The sequence below is a fragment of the Haemaphysalis longicornis genome, unplaced genomic scaffold, assembly GCF_048455015.1.
Source record: "Haemaphysalis longicornis isolate Haplotype H1 unplaced genomic scaffold, Haemaphysalis longicornis Haplotype H1 scaffold_2, whole genome shotgun sequence".
NCBI classification, from domain to species: domain Eukaryota; kingdom Metazoa; phylum Arthropoda; class Arachnida; order Ixodida; family Ixodidae; genus Haemaphysalis; species Haemaphysalis longicornis.
The window spans coordinates 230,101,180-230,126,506 of record NW_027526295.1 but is presented as its reverse complement, the minus strand read 5'-3'; the positions used below and the strand labels follow the sequence as shown (position 1 = coordinate 230,126,506).

The 25,327-nt window shown below is 46.6% G+C and overlaps 1 protein-coding gene across 2 annotated transcripts; it reads left to right on the top strand.

The window, feature by feature from the left end:
• The first annotated feature begins 213 nt into the window (after positions 1-213).
• Positions 214-25,327, top strand: LOC144167669 (uncharacterized). Of its 2 annotated transcripts, XM_077696857.1 has the most exons (5): positions 214-367; positions 6,920-6,935; positions 12,836-12,965; positions 14,548-14,938; positions 24,975-25,327. In XM_077696857.1, the coding sequence occupies exons 1-5, from the start codon at positions 260-262 to the stop codon at positions 25,257-25,259; spliced, it is 930 nt and encodes a 309-aa protein (XP_077552983.1). In that variant the 5' UTR covers positions 214-259; the 3' UTR covers positions 25,260-25,327. The 2 variants fall into 2 exon arrangements, with proteins under 2 accessions (XP_077552983.1, XP_077552982.1); XM_077696856.1 differs by lacking the exon at positions 6,920-6,935 and having other exon boundaries at positions 226-367; positions 24,975-25,319.

Genomic DNA, 25,327 nt, shown 5'->3' with positions numbered 1-25,327 from the left:
TTTCAATACGCAAGTCTTGACATTTGGAACTTCAAGTGGTTTTGTAATTTTCAGAGCTATTTACCTTCTCATTTTCTCTCGCGCAGATGTCACTGCGGTCGGCTGCATCGACTGCTGAGGAAAGGCCACATTGTCTTTACACTGGCGAAACAGGTTGAGTCAGGTGCTCGCCAACACATGTCAGCCCGTGGACGCTACATCTGCGTGCAGCTTCCTACAGAACTGCCAAATCAGCAGGTGGTACATTTAAAACCAAAACATGTCTTCGTTGCGGACACGGAACATTACATGGGGCGCGTGGGTGCTGGTGTTATTGCACGTAATAGCCGGAGTCGCGATAATTGTTGGCCCCATTTTTATTATGCTGGTAAGATTTCGTTTTCAACCAACTTTGCCGCATTCATTCTTGTTTGTTGGTGTTTGCTCTAATATTTCACTGTTACCAATTTCGCTTCGGCATATTTTCTTTACAAAAATGCTTGTCAAGTGATACATCCGTGAACTTTGATAGGTTAACTTAATCGTCGTCTCCCGTAGCTTTCGCACCGTATACTATAACCAATGTAAGCACGTTGTACTCTCCGTCAGGCAGGAGGGTATTCCCGTAGGGCGTTGTTTTAACAGCGAATCTCTTTAGTAAATCGTAATTTTTTGTTTCCGCTGCTAAAAAATACCAAGAAATTGCCTAGCGCGCCCAAGTGAGCTCGCGCACATGAGCGCGGGCCTCGCGACGACCGCCCGACCAGTAAATGCCTTTCTCTTGTGTAGGCATGCCTCGCGGCGACCGCACAGCGTCCGCGACGCACGTTTGTCAAGCCAAGCATACCCACTTAGGGAGATTGGCCAAGATTGGCCAAAAAAACACTCTAGAGTTCCCCGTAATAGCGACAGTACTTGCTTGGAACGAAAAAGACTCCAGCGTTCGCCGTAAGCGTGGCAACACTCGCAAGGAACTAGGAAGACACGTCATAGTGTACCCCCTTCGAGGTGGTGTCCAATGATTATCATTTCAAAAAAATAACAAAGCTCATAGCAACAATTATGGAGTTAAGGTCATTACGGCAGCGAAGAAGTAAATTGGCTGCAATCGTGGCCTTAGACATTCATGATGGTCGTGAAGGTTGCATACAGCTTCGCTACCTTCAAGTCTCACGCGTTAGTATGAGCTTCTTCCATTTTTTTCTGATCAAATTCCGGTCTCCGTTTATATCGGGTTGGCGAAACGGGAGTGTAGTTTGGTTAAAAAAATAAAACCCAGTTATACCCCGGCTACACTAGAGTCCGAATGTCATTTGAACCAAATGTCATTTGACAAAAAATGGGGTGCTTCGAATGCCTTTCAGAATCTGCCGTGCTGCATTACAATTTCGAAAGCATTTGAAAGCTTTCACAATTGCTCGCCGTGCTGTAGTGGCGCTGTCGCCGCCCCGTTCCATTTTCGTACAATAACAGAACAATCAAATTTAGGAGCAGTCTAAGGCAGTAAAATGATATAAAATTAGAAGAGACACCAGTTTTGACTCTAATGTGGTGGCTGTTTGCGTAGTTTTATTTTTTTATTTTTGCAACTGACCCACTGGTTTTGAGAGTATGAAAATTAAATATGTTGATTTCATATTTTACGTAAATCAACAGTGAAGAAAGTTCCACAAACGAAAATATTTTGTTTGTTTTACGTACGGAAGTACTATATTTTTTATTGCCGATCGAAGACGCGGCATGCGAGAGTGCTAGAAATGGCATTTGAAATCCCAAACGTCTCTCTCGATGCTCATTTGGCTCGAATGGCATTTGAGCCGAATGGCATTTCAAAACCTAGTGTAGCAGCACAACTTGGCATTTGAGCCAAATGACATTTAGTGTGAAATCCGTTGAAACAGCGGAGCTGCCGGTTTCCTTTACGAATTCCGTTTAGCTCTGGCTTCTTTCTTATTCGTAATGTCAGAGTCGGCTTGGCGGCTAATTGCCGTGTAACTTGTTTCCGCAGACTTCGGGTAAAGCATAAGTTGCAGCCGTTGCCTGTAGCCGTACTCTCTCCGTAAATGACGATGCATTAACAGCAAACACTAATTCTGTAACTTTTAAACTTTTACAACGTCACTGTAAACTAACTAATTATGACAAGTAAATGAACACGGCGTAATGGTGCAGTCGTATTAACAGCTAATTACCAATTTGTTGCGGGATACTTTCGATAACACAAGAGTTAAAGTCGTTTTCTGCAATCTAACTCCATCCGTAGATGGCTGTGCTTCACTGCGCAACAAACAAGTGAGAAAGCCAGCTTACAAAAACCAAGCTTACGACGATCGACCTAAATCTGGCTTCCCCTCTAAACAGTTTTTTTGCTGGGAAAACGTTTTTTTAGGGGCAATACATCAATCAATCAAGTTTTTGTTGAACTCTAGATAAATACAAGTGAGTGGTGCTATGCAGGTAAGCCATCTTATATGTACATTTGAAGGCCCCAGGACATTTTTATGTATATATGTTTTTTATATACTTGGAATTGGGTTTTTCGGGGCGGGAAAACCTGCTCTGGAGGTAACCTTGCACGATACTAGGACAGACTGTAGTCAAGCCCAGCCCTAGGACAGCTTTGCAGTTAAAACAAGAACACAATCCTGTTTGTAAACATACCGCTTCTCGCCCGCACAGCAGGATTATGAGATACGAGAATCCTGCCCAGTATACCATGGTGCGAAGGCGTAAGTGCATTGCGTAGGCGGTGAAAGTAGTATAAGTAGTATACGGTGGTAGCGAAAAGCATGTTTTGTGAGGCAAAGAAGTTACGTGATGTCTCGTTACACAGTCAAACATAACCCCAAACGGCGTTGTATGGAGCAGTTCCTCTAACATTTGATCGGTACAACGTTGCTTCTTTGAAATTAGTGCCAGTCGCAATAAAAATACACCAGTGCTAACAGGCACTGAATTTAATTAAGCAAACACTAAAGCGTAAAACCTAATTTCTCTAAATCGTTAGACTGCATTGCCGTGAATACAAGCGTGCTACTCGAGGCTACGGTAATTGCTTCTGAACATAGAAAATACCAAAACTGTTTAAAAGAAGTAGCTCCGTTTTATACATTTTTCCGCACAACGATTTGTGGAGTCACAAATCGTGATTGCTAAAAAGATATTCGCAGTTCTCGTCTAAGCGTATTACCCTTTATAAAAAAACACCTTAGGTTCGTTTATTTTACATTGCGCATACACTTAAATGAGTGCCGATTGGAAAGAGGAATCGAACTGTAATGCAGGGACGTGTAAATGTAACAAAGAGTACCCTAAAAATTTTGGCGTTCAAATTTGTTGAAATAGACAAAAACTTCAGCTTTTAAACATTACCGTAAAGGTTCACGCACAACTGACGACAAGCTTGTTTCGGTTTCGGCTTCAGTCAAGTGTATTGTCTCATCACACTATTATACCCAGAAGATTCATGCGGGGAAACGCGATAGAATACGTCATTATGCCTGTTTTCAAGCAGCGGCAAACTAAAGGTAGCGCTGGAGTAATCGACTACGCGACATCGTTTCGTTGACATGCGTGGGAATAGCGTTGGCGTTTTCTATACGTCCTCCTGTGTGGCCCCACGGGTCTGTATGCCAATTTTGTGGTGTGCAGAAAAGGCCACAGAAAGGGTGGAAAGGCAGCAAAAGTGCGCCACATGTTAACTTCATTGTGAATTACTAAACGAACAAAGCATACCTTGCAATCGAACATAGGCCCAAATAGCCTACATAACATCATCCTAAGCTTGAACATTTGAAGAACTCTTATCCCAATCACCTTCAAATTTTTACGGATGGCTCAGTCGATCCACACAGAGGGGTTAATGCAGCGGCGTATGTCATTCATGAAGCCCAGGTTTCTTGGGCAGCACGCCTGGATCATGTGGTGTCCTCCACCGAATCCCAGTGCATTGCCATAGCGGCTGCTTTGAGGAAACTTAAGTCATATAAGCAGCAGGAATTTATAATTCTGACTGACTCAAAAGCAGCACTACAACTTTTGCAGTGTGGGATCCGCACGAAAAACGACTGTCAGCGCTCCTTAAGGCTTGTGCAAGAACTAAACAGCAAGGGTTTTAAGGTGTGGTTTCAATGGATTCCATCCCATGTTGGCGTCAAGTGCAATGAGACCGCTGATCAGATGGCGGAGTGCGCTGCAATTTGCACCAACTGGTAAAGTTTCCCCTAATCACTGGAATGACTTCAGGCGAACAGTGGCCGAACATTTCAAGTCCTTGGGAAATCCTTATCACCAGCCTTGCGTCACAAAGGGAATTACGAGATCGGAGGCAACATTACTGTACCGCATCCGAACGGGCTCGGCGAAGACCACAGCATAGCTATTCAAGGTGGGCCTCGTGCAATCGCCTCTGTGTTCTTCATGTGCAGTGATAGGGGATGTACACCACTATGTAATGTATTGCCCAGAGCATGATGTCGAGCGGACTGCAATGCTCACAGCGATTCGAAAGCTGGCAGCCCCACACAGCGCTCTGGACCACATCGTCTTTCCAAGGGGACATTGGATGCTGCGCAGAGACGTGTCGCGCCTTCTCCTAAGCTTCCTTCAGGAGACGGAACTGGCGAACTCGTGGTGAAAGGACACCACCATTGGCTAATTAGGAGGAGCTTGGGCGGAGCAATTGCCGGCATATCCAGGCTAACCCCGCCTGATCCCACACAACAACCACCACCACCATAAGTTGAAACAAAAAGTAAGCCCATCAGTCGCCGTTGAAGTCATTTAACTAGGACAAGTGATTAAACGGTGGCGTCGACTAACTTTCCGCCAAAAACTTCGAAATGATGTCACCAGAAAGACATTTATGAATGTCCTGATACTACATAAACAACTGCACATAAAGGTGAATTTAGGTAGTTCAAAATAGCCTTGGTTGGATTTTAGAATAGCTGCCTCTACCAGAAAAAAAGGCAAGTTAGTGATGCAGCAAAACATTATCCGAAATCTGCAAAGGTAAATGGGCTAGTACTTTAAATAAAATTAAATTATATTTTCTCTTTAAACCTTCTCCTCTCGGTGAGCGCAATGTAAGAATGATGGTAGGGCCCATGAAACCAATACGATTTAAATGAGAAGCATTCCCCGTGTTGTGCAAGGACCTTGTATAAACCTGAAGGATTAAAAACATGCAAATGTTTATGAACCAGCTGATATCAACGGAGACACAGTAGCGACAATATACGGGGACGCGGGAGGAGATATCTAGCCCAGCGTGCTAACTTTAAAATGTTTGTTCACTTGAGAAGGACACAAATATGCCTAAGGCGCAATCGTTACAACCAACGTTTTTTTACCCGCGATAGGATAAGACTGTACAAAACAATAATCGTAGCAGACAGGGTTAAAACAGCCAGTGCCGACGTATAAGCAGTGCCTCCGTCGACCTGTCAGCAAATGACGCGGCCTGTTTGAAATCAGCGACAAGTGCTCGTGTCGTCGAAAATTGGGGAGGTTGTACCTGGTGTCTGTATGTGTTCCTGCTATTCTCAAATGAGTGAGCAGTTGAAATTTATGATCACCGGGTTTAAAGGCGCAAGATAAACCGCGGACACTAGAAGAAAAAACAAGCAAGACAAACCAGAGAGAGAGAGAGAGAATGCATTTAATGGGAAAAGCGAGGTTAGCCGAGCCATAGCGCTTAGCATGCTACGCCATATGAATGAACGAAAACATGAGGGTTTGTGAACTAAAATAAATAAATAAATACAAGACAAACTCTTCGTTTGTCTTGCTTGTTTTTTCTTCTAGTGTCCGCGGTTTTTCTTGCGCCTTTAAACCATGTGATCATGTCGAACAAATTGGCCCACACCAAGCTGTTGCTATTCCAGTTGACAGTTAACCCACTGTGTCGTTTCCTCGCATCCCATTTGTACATCTACCAGCATGCTGCTATGTTTTTGAAGTTCACACACCGACTCACCCACGAACCTCCATTGCTAACATTCATATCAAGGTTATGGGAGAGCAGAATTATATTTCGCAATATGAGAATGGCGCCAACACTCGAAAATCACGGAAACGAAATTTGTTGAGCACTGGTATTTGGACCAAGACGTTTGGTATACTCAAAAATTGATGCTTCTCGTAATCTAGTACACTTACGCATTTGAAATTCAAGATGAAAGAAAAAAGCAGTGTTCAGGTATGAATGACAAAACACCCAATTACTCATACCCGGTGGCTTTAACCTGTCGGCAGTTAAAAACTGAAAAAAAGAAACATTGAAATATTGGTGCAAGTATAAAACAACAAGAGAGTACCAGACCAATTGCACAAAACAAAAAACTAAACCTTGAAGTGAGTCCCAAACATTGTCTAATTGCCGTACCCGCCTTAACTCTAGAATGTGGAAGGTATCTTCTGAGTTCTCTCGGTGGAAGTTATCTTCTGAGTTCTGTCGGTGAATTAGTTTTTTTTAGAGCAAAGTGCCTTCAGAGAAGTGCCTTCAGAAGTGCCTCTGGCATTATGCTCATTGCCGAGTTTATTACAATGACGTGACCCACTAGTAATGTCGACACTGTGAAACATAGCCAATTTACATAGAAATCGCGTTAACAAACAGAATCGTCAATTTCCGTAAACTAGGGTAAATTCATAAACTTCAAATACCGGGACAGCTTCAAACCACATTGCAAACTATTGTGGCATAACGGCGGTAGTAAAGGCGGCCGCGATGGGCACTGGGCGTAATATTTTTTTCTCTGTTTAAACATTAAACCAGTACTCCATACTTCCGGCAGCGTTGCACAAAGGATTACGAATGTTGAACTACACAATAACGCCCCTAATAAAATTTTGACTCGTCCGCTTCATCGCGATTTGGTTTTACATCGCGGTTTTGTTACCAGCAATGTAACGCCTGCGTTTTGCTTCCCCGCAGGTGGACATTCCTTCGGGCAAGTGCAAACTCCTGTCAATCAAGACGTCCTGTTGCATGTGTCAAAGATAGCGAGGGTATAAAATAACATGAATGGAATGCCTACTCGCACACGTACCATCTGCAATGTTGCATTGAGGGGAGTAGTACTATATGCGCATTTTTAGTCACTCCGCGGTATCAAGAAAACCTGAGTCACACAATTCTCATCTTTACAGCTAAGTAGCACTGCCGTCACACGTAATTGTCAGTAGATCAATTGATTGGAATTCTGTAGTTACTTCATCAATCCTTTTCTTCGAATTTTGTTTTCTGTGGAGGAAGAAACGGGGTGTATTTTAGGCGAGAACTCTCCGTGAGAATACTGATCAGGACCCACGTATGGGGAAAAACAAAATGATTAGCGTGCCGCTAAATTCAGTAACATTCCCGCAATTCTTTGCGTGTTCGTGTGCTCTTATTCCTGTTAGATAATCGTAGGTGGAAACCGTCTGTCACGGCATTGATATGTTATGATAGTGCTTTCCATTGAAGCTCCCTACGTGATGTAATGAATTAAACCAAACTTGGCACTGCGCTTGTCTTACCTGTATAAACAGCACGGCATTCGGTGGTCTGGCGACTGCTACAGACCCACTAGTACAGCTAAAGAAATTATTTTTTCATCTACTGTGTCGCAATTAATAATAGCCAGGCAAGGTCACGCTTCGTAAGCATGTTGTCAATTTTGCACATATCTGCTGTATTATACTTTTTGTGCGTTTCATGTCCCAGACCAATTGAGAACTAATAAGCACCGTCAGTTCCGTCATAATCCCCTGGGCCATTCAATATAGCCATAATACAGGTTTCCAGTTTTCGCAATAACCCCCAAACTGGAGCGCATAAACATTGAAGGAGTATTGGCACAAAACTTTGAATGCTAGACAACTTGAGATATAGATTGGTGTGAAAACACATACATCACCTGAAAAATATCAGGGGCAAATAAACCTAGACAATATATAAAATCAATTTTAAAGTGTGCGTAACGCAACCGAGCAGCTAGCGGAGGTCCTCGCGAGATCGACATATACTTGGATGTTGAGTAAATAAACAACATCCAAACATGTCACGACTTTGTGTTGGCCGCTTCCGCGCTGCCCGTGTTTTTCACCGGGTTCCCGCTCCGATCGGAGGCCGATGCTTTTGCCCTCGAGCTACAAACGATCCGACCGTTGGCGGCAGAGGCGCCGAGATTCCGCTGGCTCGTCGAGCAGCTGGGCGCGACCTAAGTTCTACCGCGATTCCAGGCGCTGTATTTTTATTGCTTTTTATTACACTGGGCGCGAAAACGCGCCGGGCACACGACAGGCGCACTGAGGCAGCCGCGTATTCGCCGCGAGATCGACATGTAGGTGGCGACAGCGCCGCGCTGCTAGTGTGGATGCTCCGCTAGCCACCGTAGCTGCCGTAGCCGTAGCTCCGATGAGCGGCCCGGGAGAATGCACACTGTGGGCGCGCTTCGTGCCTTTCTCGCGTTGCATGTGGCCACGAAAGGCGCAGACAAGAGTAGTATGCCGCAGTTCGATAACTCAACGTTCAATGTATAATAGCATGGAAACGGCAATAAGGTTTCATTATTACGCCAAAAAAGCGGCGACCCATCGGGAATCTCAGAACAGCCGCAATAATGACAATGAACTTGTACGCCGTGGGTATCAAGCTCGATCTTTCCAGACTAAAAGGCTTTGCGCCTTCAATGACATCATGAATAGAAACAAATCCGGAAGCCTCGATCTCCGGAATTCAGTTTACAACAGCAGTTTCAATCGCTCTCACTGGTAGCATGACGCATTCTTGCATTTGTGGGATGTCCTTGCAGTGTCCTTGCATGCTTCTTGCAGTGTAATACTGCCTTGAGTATACGGCTGCAGTATGTGTACAGCGGTAACTTTAGTTCAGTTTAATGTACTTTGCTCACTTGTGGCTCAATAAGCTTGTTGGAGCTCCCTCATACGATGCAAAAACGTCGCGCACGGCCGCTCCGTCACTCAGGCGAAGCGCCCAACTAAGCTTAGTCCAGGTTTAATAAACATCAACGCAATCTCCTCTTCTAGCTTCGCCAAGTGTTTTTCTGCAAGTTAGCCTACGGAAGGCCCCATATATGCCGCGGCCCAAGTTATGTCACATAAAGGTGTACAAAATTAGGCACACAGATATCAGTACTTTGAATTCTGAAAAATTACACCATCTTCCCGCTAGGGGAACCATGGGTAGATGCGACGCATCGTGGGGTTTCCGTTGCGTTTCCGTTATGTTGTTTCCATTTAGCGTGTCAATTTGTTGTTGTTTCCATTATATTACGTACGGTTGCGCCGAACATCGCGATAGCAGGCCTGTTAGTCTCCATTCAAATCATCGGTGGTCATCGGATGTCATTGGAGCGGCGGAACGACTGAGCGGAGCGGCGCAGTTACCACGTTTATATGTACCGCGCGTTAACGAAGAGGGGAATGAGAGAGAGCAGCGCCTGCGCATGTGTTAGATATTTAACCGAGCGCTAACGCGCGCTGACGCACAGCTGGCACGGCGACGGGAACGAGCGCTAACACGCAGATGGCGCTGCGGTGAGAGCGGCGTTAGCGCGCAGCTGGCGAGGCGAGGAGAATGGGGGAGGGATGCGGACTACGGACGACGGAAGACGCCGGAGGGACAAGGCGAGTTAAAGAGATGCGTCGCATCTAAAACCGGACCGTCTCCACTAAGGCGAGACCTGGGAAGGGGCGAAGCATGCAATGTATAAGTGCACATATATTCTTGGCGCCTTGGCGTTTTTGCTCACGGAGATGAAACCGTTGGGGGATAGTGGTGTACAGGTTTGCTGTAAAAGTCTCGCGTCTTTGAAGCACGAAGAGTTCTAGCGCGACGCGTTTGAAAACGAGTGTCCCGGTGTGTTCTTTTAGTACGCGTTTTTGCACACAGAGATGAAACGTTCTAGCACGAGGCGTTGGAAAACGAGTGTCCCGGTGTTTTAGTACTACGACTATATTGCCGTGAACCATGCATTGGGTTTGTTTATTTGTGTTTTGCTTTTGCCGCCCGGCTGCACCGGTCTGTGTTATCGGTGTTCTCTGTGTGCCAAGAGAGGCGCGTGTTCCGTTCCTTCTTTCTGAGGCGCACCTATTCTGACAGGGAGAGCGTTCCCAACTGACGTGAACAGCCTAGAATAATCTTCGTTTATCTGCAGTGTTCTGGATGCACTTCGTCTATTCGAGAAACCCTCGCGCCGAGTGATAAATTTCCGCAGAGCAGATGCCGCGGCATTCGAATCGTCGCGCTCGCCTTCGCACGTCACTTTGTTGACTTCTGCTTCGCCGCCTGTATTCTTTGAGTGGTTAGGGGAGCACAAGTTCGCTCCAATAAACTTGTTTTCCTTGAAGACAACTGCGTCGTCTTTGGCTTCATGACATCTGGCGGAGGTGCGGGGTACATGCACCCTAAATCATCTGCAAGTCGCCAAGCAAGCCCCACTCGTACCAGCCGCCGACAGGAAGGCCTCCCACCCGAACTCGGTCTACTATAGGAGAAAGTGAAAAAGGAAGACGCCGCTACCAACACCATGGTCAACCAATCCAATCCTCCTGTCGTTCTGCAGCAACCTCGGGAGCCCCCATCACTCCGAGGATCTCCCGGTGAAGATAAGCTGGATTTGTCACAATTGTTCTCAACGTGCGCTGAAATCTCAAATGCTGGGGGGTTCCTGCTTTTCGCCTGCATCAGGAAAGTGGCCGCCATGGCCAGAAATCCCAGTGACGGCCGAACTCTCCCTACATGCTTTTTTTTCGACACCCATAGGCGCTTCTCCATGCAGCTTTGGTGTCGGGCTTGAAGACCCCGAAAAGTGGCTGGAGAAGCTGGAGCGCGTGCGAAAGACACTTTCCGGCATTTCTTGATGACGTCACATAATCTTGTTGTAGTGTAGTATTAGTAATGGGACCCCTAGTTCCGGTTGATCGGATCACTTGAACGCTAACGTGCAGTTAACAAACTGTTAACTATGTCTTTAGTGCTGGCCCAATACCTGCCACTTGTGCCCATACTGCGTCACATGTAGATCAAGAATTTGAAACGTTTCAACATTTTTTGCGTTCCTTTCCCTCTGTTGAAAAAATGAAGGAAACTCACACAAACGCCTAAGTTTTGAAGGTAGCGAAGCTGTGCGCAACCTTCGCGACAATCACGACGGTTTAAGTCCCAGATTGCAGCCTTTCTGCTTCTTCTTCGCTGCCGCAACGACCTTTACTCCAGCATTGCTGCTCAAAGTGTGAGCTTGCTTCATTTCTGTGGAAGTCGCGTACCGAATTATTGTTCTCCCTCTTCCTCCATCCCTCCTTCTCTACTCTTTTTACTGTCTCCCCTCTCGCTTCCGTTCGGCCGGTTGAGGTGTCGGCGAAACGCCAGACAGTTACCGGCCTCTATCTCCCCTTCCCCCACCCCCAACAACCACTTCCTCCTCTTCCTCCTCTTCCTCCTCCTCCTCGCGATAATCGTTGGACATCACCTTGGAGGGGCGTACGCTATGGTGTGTCTTTCTCGTTTCGAGCAAGTGTTGTCACGATTACGGCGAACGGTGGATTTTTTTTTTTTTTTTTTTTTCAAATCTTGTACCATCTCCCATGTGGCTAAGCTTGGCTTGAAAACGTGCGCCGATGACGCTGGGTGGTCGCCGCGAGGCACGCACACTCGACCGAACGCTGGAGTATTGTTTAAAGACGATAGTCTTTCTTGGGCTACTCAAACCCAGAAATTTTGGTCTGTCTGTATGTCTGTCTGCCTGTCCGTCTGTCTGTCTGTGACTCGATTCAGCCACCCGGCCGAAATAAAATTGATATTGCGCAATAGTATTATATACTCACAGCCACATGTAAACGTCTAAGCCTGGTTTATATGTTCATACTTGTCCACTCTGTTCATCAAGAACAAGACATTACGCAAATATAAGACAGGAAATTAGTACACAAGGGATATTTACAGTGTTCCTTTATTTAAAAAATTCATGGATGCTTGGTTTTTCGATAGCGGATGATATTCTACATCTACTGCAGAAAACCGCCTCCTCCTGGCGGCATATGAAAAATCACGCGGCAACAGCAACGAAAGGTTCCACTAGCTAGGTTCCACGGAACTTGGAACGCACGTGGAGCTCGGCCACGCGGCTCTATAAACCTTCTAGTCGGCCGCCTCCATTCACGCGCGTCTCCGCCGTACTACAGCGCTGGCATAGAGGAAAACGGCCTGTAGCAGTGGAACGCGGTAAATTCAAATCGCCTTGCGCAAACCTTTAGTGTGTTTACCTTGGAATGAGCGCGACGGTACAGGAACAGCATGAAAGCTAGGTGAGCGGGAAAGCAAAGGAGGCATTTCCTTGGCAAATGTCTACAAAGACTATCGTCTTTTGACGACATTTGCAACAAAAGGAGCAGATACGCGGCCAATTTTTTTTTTCGGTCAATCTCTCTAAGTGGGTATGCTGGCTTGGCGTACGTACGCAGGGGGCTCTGGGCGGGCGTCGCGAGTCACGCGCACACCAGCTCTAGGCATTTTCTTGGTTTTGTTAACTGCCGGGCGCTCGCCGCGAGGCCCGTGCTCACGTGTGTGCGCTCACGAGCGCGCACTCGGCAATTTCTTGGTATTTTTAACTGCGGACACAAAAAATTACGATTTGCTGAACAGCTTCGCCGTTAAAAACGTGTTTCATGGCTGTAATAGACCTTAGTGAATTGGCAAATTCTAGTTCTTTTTTTTTTTTTCAAATTGAGCAAAGTTGTATTTTGGTTTCATCGTCCCTTTAACGTAGGTTGCCCACGTTTGTTGATAGCATTTTCTTGCCGGTGGAGTTCACGTGCACAGAATGCCAATTTCTGCCCTTTCTTACAGGATCAGCGGAAAATGTAAACTTCGACGTTAAAGTAATGAAATTAATCATTGAACACAATAAGAAGCACAAATTTGACTTGTATGACGCCGATATGTACGGCGAGAGTAGCGAGTTTCGACCCTGGAACATGTGAGTGGGTGGATGTCACCACGCAAATTTTACCAATCGCAGAAGCCGCTAAAAGAGTATTGCACTGCGTTTTCGTCCGTTTTTAACCGTTATGCACTTTTATTAAGTGCGTTTAGTTTCGGTGGTTATCCCGTGACGCAAGTTCTCCGGAGCACACTGTGAATTGCCTACACAAACGGCGGTGGGCGTGGTGTACACCAGGGGCCGAATTCCCTAAAAAACATGCAAAAACAACGCACGTCGCTTTGAAATAACGTCGTTTCGCTGTGAGAAGCGTGTCTATTCTTTGGATCCGGAACTTCTAGACAGGCGAAAAGAAACGTAATTTGCTTCGGCCTGAACCGAGGGTTGGAACGCTGCCTGAAACAATGTTCTTGGGTCGCGTCATTACTAGCGGAGCTTCAAGCGGAACTTGTGAATAAACTGTGCTGTTTTTTTGCTTGCCGAGGACATACGAACCAAGGAATACATGAATTTCTCACTTGAGCACGACGTAATTTTAAAACGACGGCCGTTGCTTTACACGTTTTTAGACAATTCGGACCCAGAGCCCCATCTGGTCTTGTTAGAACATCTCCAAGTGAGGGCTTTTCCCGCTTTCGAGCGCGTACCTCCTTTACGTGAAATAATGTTTCGCCACCACCAACACCACCTCGAAGTGCGTCCAACGAGTCAAGATGCCTGCTGGCAATGTCCGTGCAGCCAGTCGGGCGACACTCCAGGACTTTGCGGCGGGGTATTAAGGAGAGGACGTGCCATCAAAGATGGGACTCATGAAATAGCCAGAGCGTCCTCGCTGGGCACTGTGTTAAAGAGTGCGATTGACGAATCAGAGCGGCGAACCAGAGTGGGCCTTGGTTACTTACCACTCGTAATAATTAAATATAATTCTAATGCAATTGCGGGCAAACCCACAACATCGACCTTTCTCGAGGAAAATACCGAGCCAATTGGCATTGCTATCAGCGAACTAGCAATGGCGGCGGTTCTTACTTGAGATTTTCCTTCTTTTTTGGTGTTGTCCTCGACCGCCAGGGTTCAAGAATAGCTGCAAAATACAAGGTAGAGCTCCATGAGACGGGCAGTGGGGAGAAGGCCCAAACGGTGCTAATGAGGCAACACAGGTGCACCGGTACACACGAGCCAGTATAGGCACCACGACGCAAGCGTGCATAGAATGAACGCCTTACCTTCCACGCGACATGGCGATGGCCTCTGAACCGTCTATAGTAGCAGCAACTGTGATACATGGTGGTACACACAGTACCGACACTGTTGAATTGTTCCACAAATCAACACTACCTCATAACGGGTGATTAGGTGTCCTAGAAGTTTTTATTCTGTACAAAACAAACAATAACTGTGGCTGCATTCGCTGTCAGGAAGCATGAGTATATTAACTCGTAAGTGTCGCGCCAAATTTGAGCAAGTGCAATTGTTGAACATGCGACAGATCTGTAATGCAGGTTTCTTTCAGTGCGCACAAAATATCTGTGGCCCGATAAGCACACCAATAAGCGTGCAATGCTTTGATTGCGAGCATTACCTGATATTTTACTTACCATGAACTTTTTCATCGCAGGCCAGCTGTTACCTTCCATCCGGCAGAAGCGCTGGTGCAGGTGCACAGGGCCAGAAGCCTCTACCGCAAGCCGCTGAAGGTGATCGACGAGTGGTTCTACAACGAGCAGGAGTCCAGTCCTCTGTCGGTAACGTTTATCCACAAGACCTCCTGCACGGCTGAAGTCCAGTCGCGTACCCTCAACATGGTTCGAACGGGCCTGTCTGGCTCCGTAGAAGCCAGTATACCTAAAATTCTTAGCGGAGCATCGTCATTCAAGATGATATTCGACACGAAGACGGACAGCTCCAAGACTGTCACCACGGAGGAGACACTTACCGTGAAGGAAGTATTAACAGTCTCCCCGCAGACGGCCACACATGTGACGTGGTTCATATCGGAAGACCAGGTGGTATGTTGAAGTTTGAATACGATGCGTTTTGAAGTTTAAAGCTGCGGCTAGAATTGTGACATAGAACAAAGCTGTGGTAGAGCCGGCACTTCAGCGGGTTAATACGGCAGTGCTTTACAGAGGGTGCGTCACTAAGTGCGAGAATGGAGAAAAGCAATAAAAGTGGAATATTATATATACCTACAACAGCTATTTTGTGTAACGAGCAAAATTGAATTTTAGCTGTCGCTAAAGCACCCCTATCATTAGGAGAGTAGTATAAAACAAATGCATTCGCGTCTATGTTGAGGGGACACCCGGTATCATTACGGTGCAAAGGGGTTGCCAAGAACGATCAGTCAATCAATGAGCGACGTTCCTCGATGTCAGTGCCGCAGGTGTCGGGGAATGTGACGGCGGGAGCGTAAGTCTTGTGCTTAGTTTTCTCTAGCGAGGCTATGCAAAGCATTAGTTACGGTAACTTAAGATAATAACCGCGAAGCTCACCCCGATGCTTCTACGTAAGCTTCGCAAACGAGGCCCATTTCAGCATTCGACATTGGATCCTTTCTGTTAACCGCGACTGCTGGGTACTTCCCCTACTTTTGTTGGCCCTGGCGTTCTCTAAATGAAAGAAGTTATTATGATGCCATTGGAATGACACTACGCTAGTAACACGAACACTACTGAACAGACGAAACCAGTAGTGCGTCCCGTTTCGTTTATTACGAAACCAGCTGAATGTCAGTTGCGGATTTTAACCCCGGAAAGAAAAAAAATAGTTATACCTCGCGAAGTCAAAATTTGCAGGCGGCATATATCTACTGAATGGCACACACCCGCGGAGGAGGGGAATTGCGCGGCGTTTAGCAGGAAGAGAGAGAGAGAGAGTAAGATTTATTTTGCAAAGAGAGAGAGAGAGAGAGAGAGAGAGAGAGAGAGAGAGAGAGAGAGAGAGAGAGAGAGAGAGAGAGAGAGAGAGAGAGAGAGAGAGAGAGAGAGAGAGAGAGCGCACGGGGTCAAACCCCTCATTTCAGGATCCCGTTGGACCTTGCTGCCTTCTCCGCACGTTCCACCAGTCGAAGCTGAGTTTCGCTGCTGGAGCTGGCTAGTTCTCCCGCCCACTGCTCATGAGAAAGGTTGAGGATTGCATGGACACTAGGGATTTTTTTTTGGCAGGCCCACACCATGTGGCAGAGGGCACAGATCTCAGCGCAGTGTGAACAGGGGGCGCTGTAGAGGGTCGGATTGATGGAGTGAAGTTTAGATAGGTGTGGGAACATGTTCGTTTGTAAAAGTCTGAGTTTATGCCCCTGTTCCTTGGTGAGTTACGGGTGGGCAAGAGGATAGTGTTGCCTACCCAGCTTGTAGTGCTGTGTGATGCTTTGGTAGGTTACCAGGGGATGAGCCGCTTGAAACCAATCGTCTCGCTGTGCCCAGTAGGCTGATTCTCGGGCTGTCGTGTGGGCCATGACATTGCCGCGAAGGGACGTGTGAGCAGAGGCCCAAACCAGACGAATCTTGCTTTGATGGGGTCGTTGGAGAAGGATTCTTGCAACTGGCCTTGATATTGTTCCGCGTACGTAGTTTCGGCATGCTGCTTGAAAGTCAGTAATGGTTGTATCGGCTGAGGTGTGGGCAATATCAAGAGCGATGGTTGCTTCTTCTGCTTGGGTAGTGTTGATTCCAGTAAGTGTGACACTGGCGACGTGCTCGGTGCCCATGGTGACGATAGCTGTCATTGTATACATGCGAGCCTAGTCCGCAGCGTCCGAGTACACTGTTCTGTGACTGGGTCTATGAATTACGTCTAATGCCTGTGCTCTCACTGCACGTCTTCCTTGCTGAAACTGAGGGTGCATATTTCGTGGAATGACAGCCACATAAATATCTCGCCTTATGGTTGTGGCTATGTCCATGGAACAATTTCCTTGTTCTTCTGGGGCAATGTATCCTAGGCGACCAAGCAGATGGCGTCCTGTTCTTGGGATCGCTAGGCGGTGGTGCTGGTTTAGCAGATGAGCCTCTATGAGCTCCTCCACCGTGTTATGTATGCACTCCTAGTTTTGAGGAGCATTTCCGTGGTCGTGCTGATTGGGAGACCAAGTGCTTGTATATATGATTTCCGAATAAGTGTATCAAGTTTGTTTACGCCGCTTTTAAAGAGGATCGCATACGGGATGGTGTAATTGTTTCGAGAGATGAAAGCTTGGACAAGCCGTAGTGTGTCTGCTTCCTTCATCTCTCTTGTCTTCGTGGTGATTCGGTGGAGCATATGAACAATTTGTCCTGTTGTTTGAGTGAAGTGGCGAAAAATTATAGAGCTAGAATAGTCTTCTTGAAATGTCACACCAGTATCTTTATGTGGGGCAAAGGCCTGATCGTAGCTCCTTCAAGTGTAATTTGGATGCCTGGGTCCTGTTTGGCGTTTCCGGACAAGGAGAAGCTCAGATTTCTGTGGAGAGCAGCATAAACCACACTTGGTTGCATAAGCTTGTACGATGGCAGCAGCCTGCTCAACACGATCTTGCATTTCCCCTACCGACCCTGCGCCCATCCTTAACGTTATATCATCCGCATACAGGCCATGGCGAAGGTCAGGTATGGCATCTAATGGCTTGGGGAGGCCGATGAGACCGACGTTAAATAGCCGTGGGGAAAGAACTGCGCCCTGTGGCGTGCCTCGACCTCCAACGTAGATGGGAGCTGACTGCGTGCCACCGACTTTCAGGACTGCTTGTCGTTTGGTAAAAAATACCTGATGTAGCTTCATGTCCTGGCTTTGCAAGGGAGGTTATTGAAATATTTCGGGATCGTTTCATGGTTGACATTGTCGAACACCCCTTTTAAATGAAGGGCGAGAATTACTTTAGGTGTGTGATTATGGCCTGCATCATCATTTCCTTTTTGAGCTGAATCTTGAGCACTGAGACTTGGACCTAGTAATTTGGCAAGGACGTAGGAATTTGGAATTGGAATAGGAATGGGAATTGTAGGAATAGTAATTTGGAATTTAACCTGGACGTATGAGTTTGGAAAGTATCTTATAGGTATTTTTGTATGTTCGACTAGCTTTCCTATGCAGGACGTTAATGATATTAGGCAGAGATTCTCAATGTTTGGTTCCTTTCCTGGCTTCGGTATTAAATGAACCTCAGCCGCCTTCCATTCCGGCGGTATTGAAATCAAGTCAAGTTGTTTTATTTCTAACAAATTTTGTTGGGGGTCCCCCAGGCGAAAAGCGGACATAGACCACTTGAAAGTGCCTGAAAGCTCGTACAAGCAGCGATGCATCTGAAGTTACAGGGACATGAAAGTGACACTCGATCAAATCACGGAAAAGATCTAGCGATGAACATGTATAAGTGAAAACATTTACAAATATAGTAACACATTTATCGAAAGTTTCTGTGGAAAAATAAATCATTCCCTGTCATACACTTCTGCAAGTTACGAACACTTCTGCAATAGAAAATGCACGTGTGCGATAGGACTAAATTTGGCAGAGAACAGGAAATATTTACACTTGCATCGATGGCGTGTAATGCGTCGACCACAAAAAGATACCAGCATCACCAAAGGGTGCACTATACAGGTAAATTTGTAATAGGTATTACGAGTTGTAAATGAAATAATTGCGCAATCCTCTTTTAGAAAGTGAGTTAGCGCGAATGCCTCTCTCTTCCAAGCTACTCAGAATGAAGGGCAATCGGTGGGTTAAAAAGACCCTGCAACACTTTCGATAGACGCTTTCACTCTTTCCTACGCGTCTGGAACCACTGCGAAAGCTATAGTGATCGCCAGCACTTACCGGCACTGCGTGATTTGCCTGTCGCACCAGATAAGCCTTTCATTTATGCTTCGTTTCTGTGGCTTTTTTTTTGAAAGTTGCTCTCGAAAAGCGTTCATTGCTGCAGCTGAACAAAAACCGGCCAACAACCGCTACATGGCCTTAATGACGTAATTCGAGCCGTCGAAGAATGTCAGGATATATCGGGAAAGTGAGAAAAATCTTTTGAGCGAGTTTACAGGTTATCTGATGGGCATTGAGCATTAATTTTTGGCTGAGGTATAGCGGAAAGCACCGCTTTAGCGCGCCCATAGCTTTAGCGGGCACGCTAACCCTATCGTAACGAGGCGCTTTCCTTTTGCGATTGCGGCGCGCAAACGTTAACGCCACAGCTAAAACGCTATACTAAAACTCTCTAATTTTTGTCTGAGGTACTTTGCGGCCCCTAATCTAAGTACAGGGTGTGTTGGGTGACTACGTTCTGCAACCATTTATTATTTAAAAAAAAAAGTTGGAAAAAGTGTTGCAGGGTCCAGTGCCGGATTAGGAAACCTTGGAAACTGCGTCCTTGGGACCCTAAAGATGATGATGATGATTATGATGATGATGATAATGATTCCTCTTTATTATGCGAAAACTTTCGAAGCCCATGTTTTGCTCTCTGATCAGTGATAAATTATACATAATTTTACACTTTCCGGAAAATGATTTCTTGGCTTGATGTCTAGTATTATATAACGGATTTTATCAGGCGTAAAAGTTTGTATGGTTTGATTGCCGGTCCATCACAGATTCACAATTAAAGCGCCGTGTCGGCCTGCACACGACATGGTACAGAAGAGTATTTTCTTACAAGAAGCATATTTTATTAAGCCTGTAAGGTTTTAGTTTTATTGTAAAGTTCTCCACCTGCATATATGGGAGGGCTCAAAGTCTGAGCAGGCAGCTGTTACTCAGAGACATCTGCCAAACAGTTAGCCGCCATGGTTCACGGGCCAAAATCCTGTAGGTTACCCGCGCAGACGAGAAAGCACGCGGCGGTTAGAACACGCGCCGCATTTGAAGGAGGTTGGGGAGGGGGAAGGGGGGAGGGGGGGGGCGGGGGCTCAGACATGTCGCGCAACGCGACCTTCCTATCGCAGCAAGATTAGCACAAAGACGATAAGCAGAAAAATGTCGCTTTTTGGGCTGGGGAGCGGTCCGCTTCGTGCGTGTGTTTGCGCATATGGCTGTCGAACTTCCAGCGTCTATGAACTGTTGCGCAGCTGTGATGGTCTTGCTAGTCGGCAAGCCGTTACACATTAACGGGTCCCCTTTGGGTTGGAGAGCGACAGGTGAGCCCGAGAGGTGGCATCAGACAACAGTTTAATAGGGATAGAATGTCTCGGCTCACCCCCGCGCTGCTGCTCCCGCCGGTGCCGCGCAACAGTTCCAGCAGTCAGTAGTTCGTTGTCGATCGGTCGGGTCGTTGTTCGGTCAAAACTGGCAGTGGAAACACGCTAAAGCTTCTCCTCTAGATTCAAGGTCTACGAGGGAGGAGAGTACGGGTGGCCCTCTCGATTTCGAGTCCTCAACACGTCTGCCGCGTCCACTGTTTTCCCGCGCTCCTTCAGGGGTTCCTCTCCTGCCGCCGCGCCCACGCGAGACCAGATCTGCGGGCCGCCCTTTGGTCCGCGCCGTCCGCCGGCTCATTCCAAAGCGAAAAACGCCCATGGGGACAAACCGGCCCCGAGTCGCGGCGGAGGCCCGTTTTCAAGGCGGCATTGAAGAGGCCGCACGCAGGATGCGTTTTTAAGTATACGCAGCTTTCGACATCCCGAAAGGAAAGAGACGTTGTTGTTACTTTGTTTGGCGTCCACGCCTGAGCTCTTTACACCGCCTAGGCCTTCTGATTCCCAAGCTCGAAGGTAGCCGCTAGGGTCGGGCAGGCCCGGAGGTCTCTGCGTCTACACGGAGTGGCGCCTAGAGAAAACGCTTCGATTGGAGTAGCGCGGACATGTAGCTTCCGCAACTCTTGTTTCTCAGACAGCCTGAAGAGGCTACAGCACGGAGGCGCGGGCTAAAGCCGAACGACCCCGCACGCGATTGGCAGACACAACCTTTGAACATTTAAATAACCATATATACGCTGACCATTCAGCGAGAAATATCGAGTCGATATCAATCACGCTTATGGGAGTCAACCAATCCACTTGCTTAGTTGAACGGGTCGTCATCGCAATGAACTTCCTTGTCAAGCGCTATACATTGAAATTTCTGGCAGAAACTGTGTATTAGCCCATAGGGCAGTGCTTAAGTGATCAATAATTACATATAACGTCCCTCAGCCTTAAACAATTTACAATGTTCTTCAGACATTATTTCATTATTCGCATGCCTGACCCTTTCTTATACCGAAACGTGCGCGCACCGAAATGCCCGCGCACTTCGATGTCCATGCACCGAAAAGACGACCTGTGCCGAAAAAGACCGGAGCCGAGCTCGGGACCTTTTTTTATGTGGCTTCATAGGCCCGGTCAAGCTGTGTACCCACGACTTTTGGTCCAAGACGTCTCCTCATAAACCTCGGGAAAACAAGTTAGAGGAGTAGGAATAACTGAATTAAATTGAAATTGCGATTGTGCTTTTGCCTCTTCTATCTGCGTATGAGTGACCGGCGAGCTTCCCATAAGTGGAGTAGTTGGGTATTTAGATGCGGAACCTTTGTAGCGATATTGAGCTGTTGCGTTATGGCTTTTAGATCAGCTCGTAACGCTTGCGTCCAGGTGTTGAAGTCTTCGATTTCGGAGCTAGGCAGCTCAGCCCTGCGCTCGCAGAACTTGTCCCAGTTGGTTATTCTACCTTCGCTTAGGGGTGCTCGATATTCATCCCCGTGAAGGCTGGTTGAGACGACTGAGTGATCATTATTCCTATTTTCGTGTAGGTTCATCCGTATGGCGTGGTCGACGTTTTAGTAAAAGTCAAATCAGGGCACGCGTTGCGAGTTACGCTGTTGCTCATTCGCGTGCATATTGCAGTCCTTGAGTAGCACCAAACCCCCTTCGCCCACGTAGCGGAGGAGCTCACTATTTCTCTTGTCAATATCCCCACATGTGGTGGGCCGCGTTGAAGTCCCCAAGGACAAGAGGGGATTTGAGCCCGCGGTGGTAGTTGCTTGTTGCATTATGCGGCCAATGCAGTCTTGCTTATTTTTTTGTATGCAGTATACATTGAGTACAAACAGGCGTTTTCCCTTGTGTACATTTCTCGAGATGAGCTCGGTGAGGATGCCAGTTTGTTCTGCTTGTGTTATTGCATTGTGTACGGCAGTGATGGATTTCGTGATTAGCGTGCAAGACATAAGAAGAATCAACGTTGAGTCTTCATGTGTGCTATATCCTGGAAGCTTAGCGTGTGCGTTGGTTTTTTGAAGCGCAATGACGTCTGGTGCAGTGGACACTGATTCAATGTACTGTTGGAGTAGGCCAAACTTATTTTTTATGCTCCTGCAATTCCGTTACAAGATTATGAGTTCTTTGGACGTTCCTGCATCCTGACTACCCATGGAGGGACGTAGACAGGTCCTTGTCTGCCGTGTCTGTCATGGTCAGTCGATGGTACGGTTTTTCTCTCCGAGATGACCGCCTGTGGGACGGTGTTGTTTGGCTGTCCAAGTGGTCGAGGCGGTTTAGTATAAGTGTGTTTGATTGCTGGCACTGTGCCATGATCTGGGCTAGTGAGCAAACCCGCACAATGAGAGCACCAAGTGGCTTATTAACAACTTGAGCATATTTCTCGATAGCTGCTGTTTCCACACGACATTCCCTGGTTGGCGCTGCCAATCCATCTGTCGAAATTTGGGGGGTGTATGCTACAGATTATCTGAGCTAATTTTGTTGATTGATTGATTGATTGATTGATTGATTGATTGATTGTGTGGTATAGCGCGCCGAAGCTACACATGGGCTATGAGACGCGCCGTAGTGAGAGCTCCGGATTAATTTCCAGCACCTGGGGATCTTTACGTGCGCCGAAATCTCAACCCGCCGCAGCTTTTGTAGGTGTGTTGGTTAATTGGGCCGTACGAAGGAGATCGGAGGAGGCTCACCGCGTAACAGAAACTTTTATAGTAAAAGCTCGTTACTTCGAACCGCAAGGGGACGCCGTCTCAGTTTGAATTAATGAACGTTCGAACTAACGAAAATGAAGAATAGCAACTGTACACGGCTATAGGGAAGCTGTGCAGCATGTCCATAACTTATTTCTTGAAAAGCCCCCAGTCATTGCCGTCTGTCTTTTGCTTTGTGAGGCGACGGCGGGCACTTTTTGTTCCAAGCAGCAGAGAGGGCAGTGGGCTTCCTTATCGTCTTTTCCTTTTGAAACTAACGAAGAGATGGGCGGTATTAAATCCAACCCCGACATTCGAGCGTACGGCCACAGTGCCCTGTTGCCGCCATTGGCAGCGACACGTTTTGCGTTCCTGAACTAAAAAATGGTGTCCTCATCTATCAGTGCACCACAAAGCACTGCACTCGCGTTCATCCGCAAAGAAGACGCCTCCGAAAACGTCCACTTTGCGGGTTTGAATGAGTTTTCTATTTTACCTTCTCTGTTCGTTTTTCACCGATGCGACGCCCCGTCATGTGTTCCATCGGTTGCGTTAATGTGGCCGTACCCCTGCAGTCACCAAGCCCCACAACGGGGGCGCGTGGTTCGAATTATCCGTGAGGGAGCCCACTCACGCTCGAATTAACGCGCTTTTTTATACATAGGCTCCTTCAGGAGCTCGGCGGGACCAAGTCGATCAGTTACAATCATCCAAAAATTTGAATAATTGAAGTCCGAATGCACGAGCTCTCAATGTAATAGTATTGCGATTTTACAAGGTACCACACGCTTGCAGTGGTAAGCGCCCAGCACAAATTATCCGATCTTGCACGTTGTCTTGAAGACAATTCCTGCCTAATGGTGAATTCCCTTAATAGAGTTGGTGTGAAACGTATTTGTCACTTCCCGTGGGATTGCAGTCTGTCACATGCGGGTCTTACTAAGGTTGGTCTTCAACTTGGTGACAGTAAGCGCGGAAGTTCTCATTTCTTGCTGCCCATCTTTGATCCCACCTTACGCAATGTACTTAGCTGTTTTAATTTGTGCATTCAAGCCGGGCGTCTCGTTATAAGTATTTTGAGTGTAGCGAATTGGTGGGAATAGTATGTGTGAAAGTGATTCTAATATCACGTTCACACATACTGCCGACAGTATGTGTGAAAGTGACAGTTGGGTCGAAAGGTCTAATACCTCCCGGTTAGCAATAGTACGTGTCTTTGCTTATCGCGGAAGCCTGAAGCAGACGACTCTATACATTTTCTTACAGAAAAAAATACACGCTGCTCTAATTTTTGCCCACACGTTTATAACAAAGCCTCCAAAATGCATAAACAACGTTCTTTCAACGCCTGTTACGATGGCAAACAGATATTATAAGCCCGAAACACTACTTACCTTATATTTAATAGCAACTACCAAAATTTTAATTTCACTCTTGGTGTGCCCCTGTTTTCAGCCATATTTTCGCTAATATCTTTCATCTTCCTGATTATGTTACGAAATTCTAAGTTCTTAAGAAGAAAAACTAGTACACTAAGGAAATTTTGAAGCCAACTAGCACTTTGAATATTCTGCTGTCAAACTTTCCGGTCAAATTAATTATTATTCCAGCTAATGCAGTTACCCACAACGCTAAAACTTGGGCGACAGCTAGAACGCTAACATATTTTGACACAATTGTTGATGACTTGGCTATTTTTGTCAAGTGGGCTAGTTCTAACACACCTGCCATCCAATTTCGCAGTGCTCATTAACATGGGTTGCGCGGCTACTAACTAAATGTAACTAAAAAGACAGACAACCTTAGCTTGGTGGTCACATGACACTAGTTACTTTGAATACAATGTCAGCTTTGTTGCACAGCCAATTTTTATATAGCAGGCGACCCTGAAGCACCCGGCAGTTCTTATTAGAAAAAAATCTGAAAAGAATAAAAACTATATTATTACCATCAGTGAACAAATTTGTTAATAAAACGTGCTTTTTGGCGCGTTGGTCACCGTATTCAAAAAAATTAAAGAGCCCTACGAAACAACTGTCGAAAAACAGAGATGAGACACACGCTCCTTCCTCGTTGCTTTCTCATGCGTTCTTCTGTAACACTATTTTATTTCTTTTTAATTCTTGAGAACGAAATTTGTTGGCGCTCTTTACTCCGTGCATTCATTTTTTCCTATGCAGGAGATTCCTTGGATGGCAGAGGTCCTTGTGACCGGATACATCATAACCAAGTTTCGTCGCAAGGACACCCCTCACACCCAGTTTGTCGGTGTCGGCGAAATACCGGGGGCGACCTTTCTTACACCGGTAAACAGATCAACAGCCCGAATGATGATTGATGGCACCTTCATTGTTACCAGGGGTATGAGTGGCGAAACAGTAGCGCAAGATTACCCTCTCAAGCAAGGCGTGCCCGACCCTGGCCAACAACCAGACGTTTTTCACCCTTACAGGAAGAGAAAATAGAGGCAGACTAGCGCTGCCTTTCACGATAACATAAAACTTATTCCTGATTTATTATTGTTGCTGCCTGT

What these genes read in the sequence shown, in the direction of transcription:
- LOC144167669 (XM_077696857.1), top strand. Translation starts at nt 260, where the DNA reads ATGTCTTCGTTGCGGACACGGAACATTACATGGGGCGCGTGGGTGCTG. An exon ending in GAGTTTCGACCCTGGAACAT is followed by an intron (nt 12,966 to 14,547) that starts GTGAGTGGGTGG and finishes TTTTCATCGCAG; the next exon opens with GCCAGCTGTTACCTTCCATC. An exon ending in TCATATCGGAAGACCAGGTG is followed by an intron (nt 14,939 to 24,974) that starts GTATGTTGAAGT and finishes TTTCCTATGCAG; the next exon opens with GAGATTCCTTGGATGGCAGA.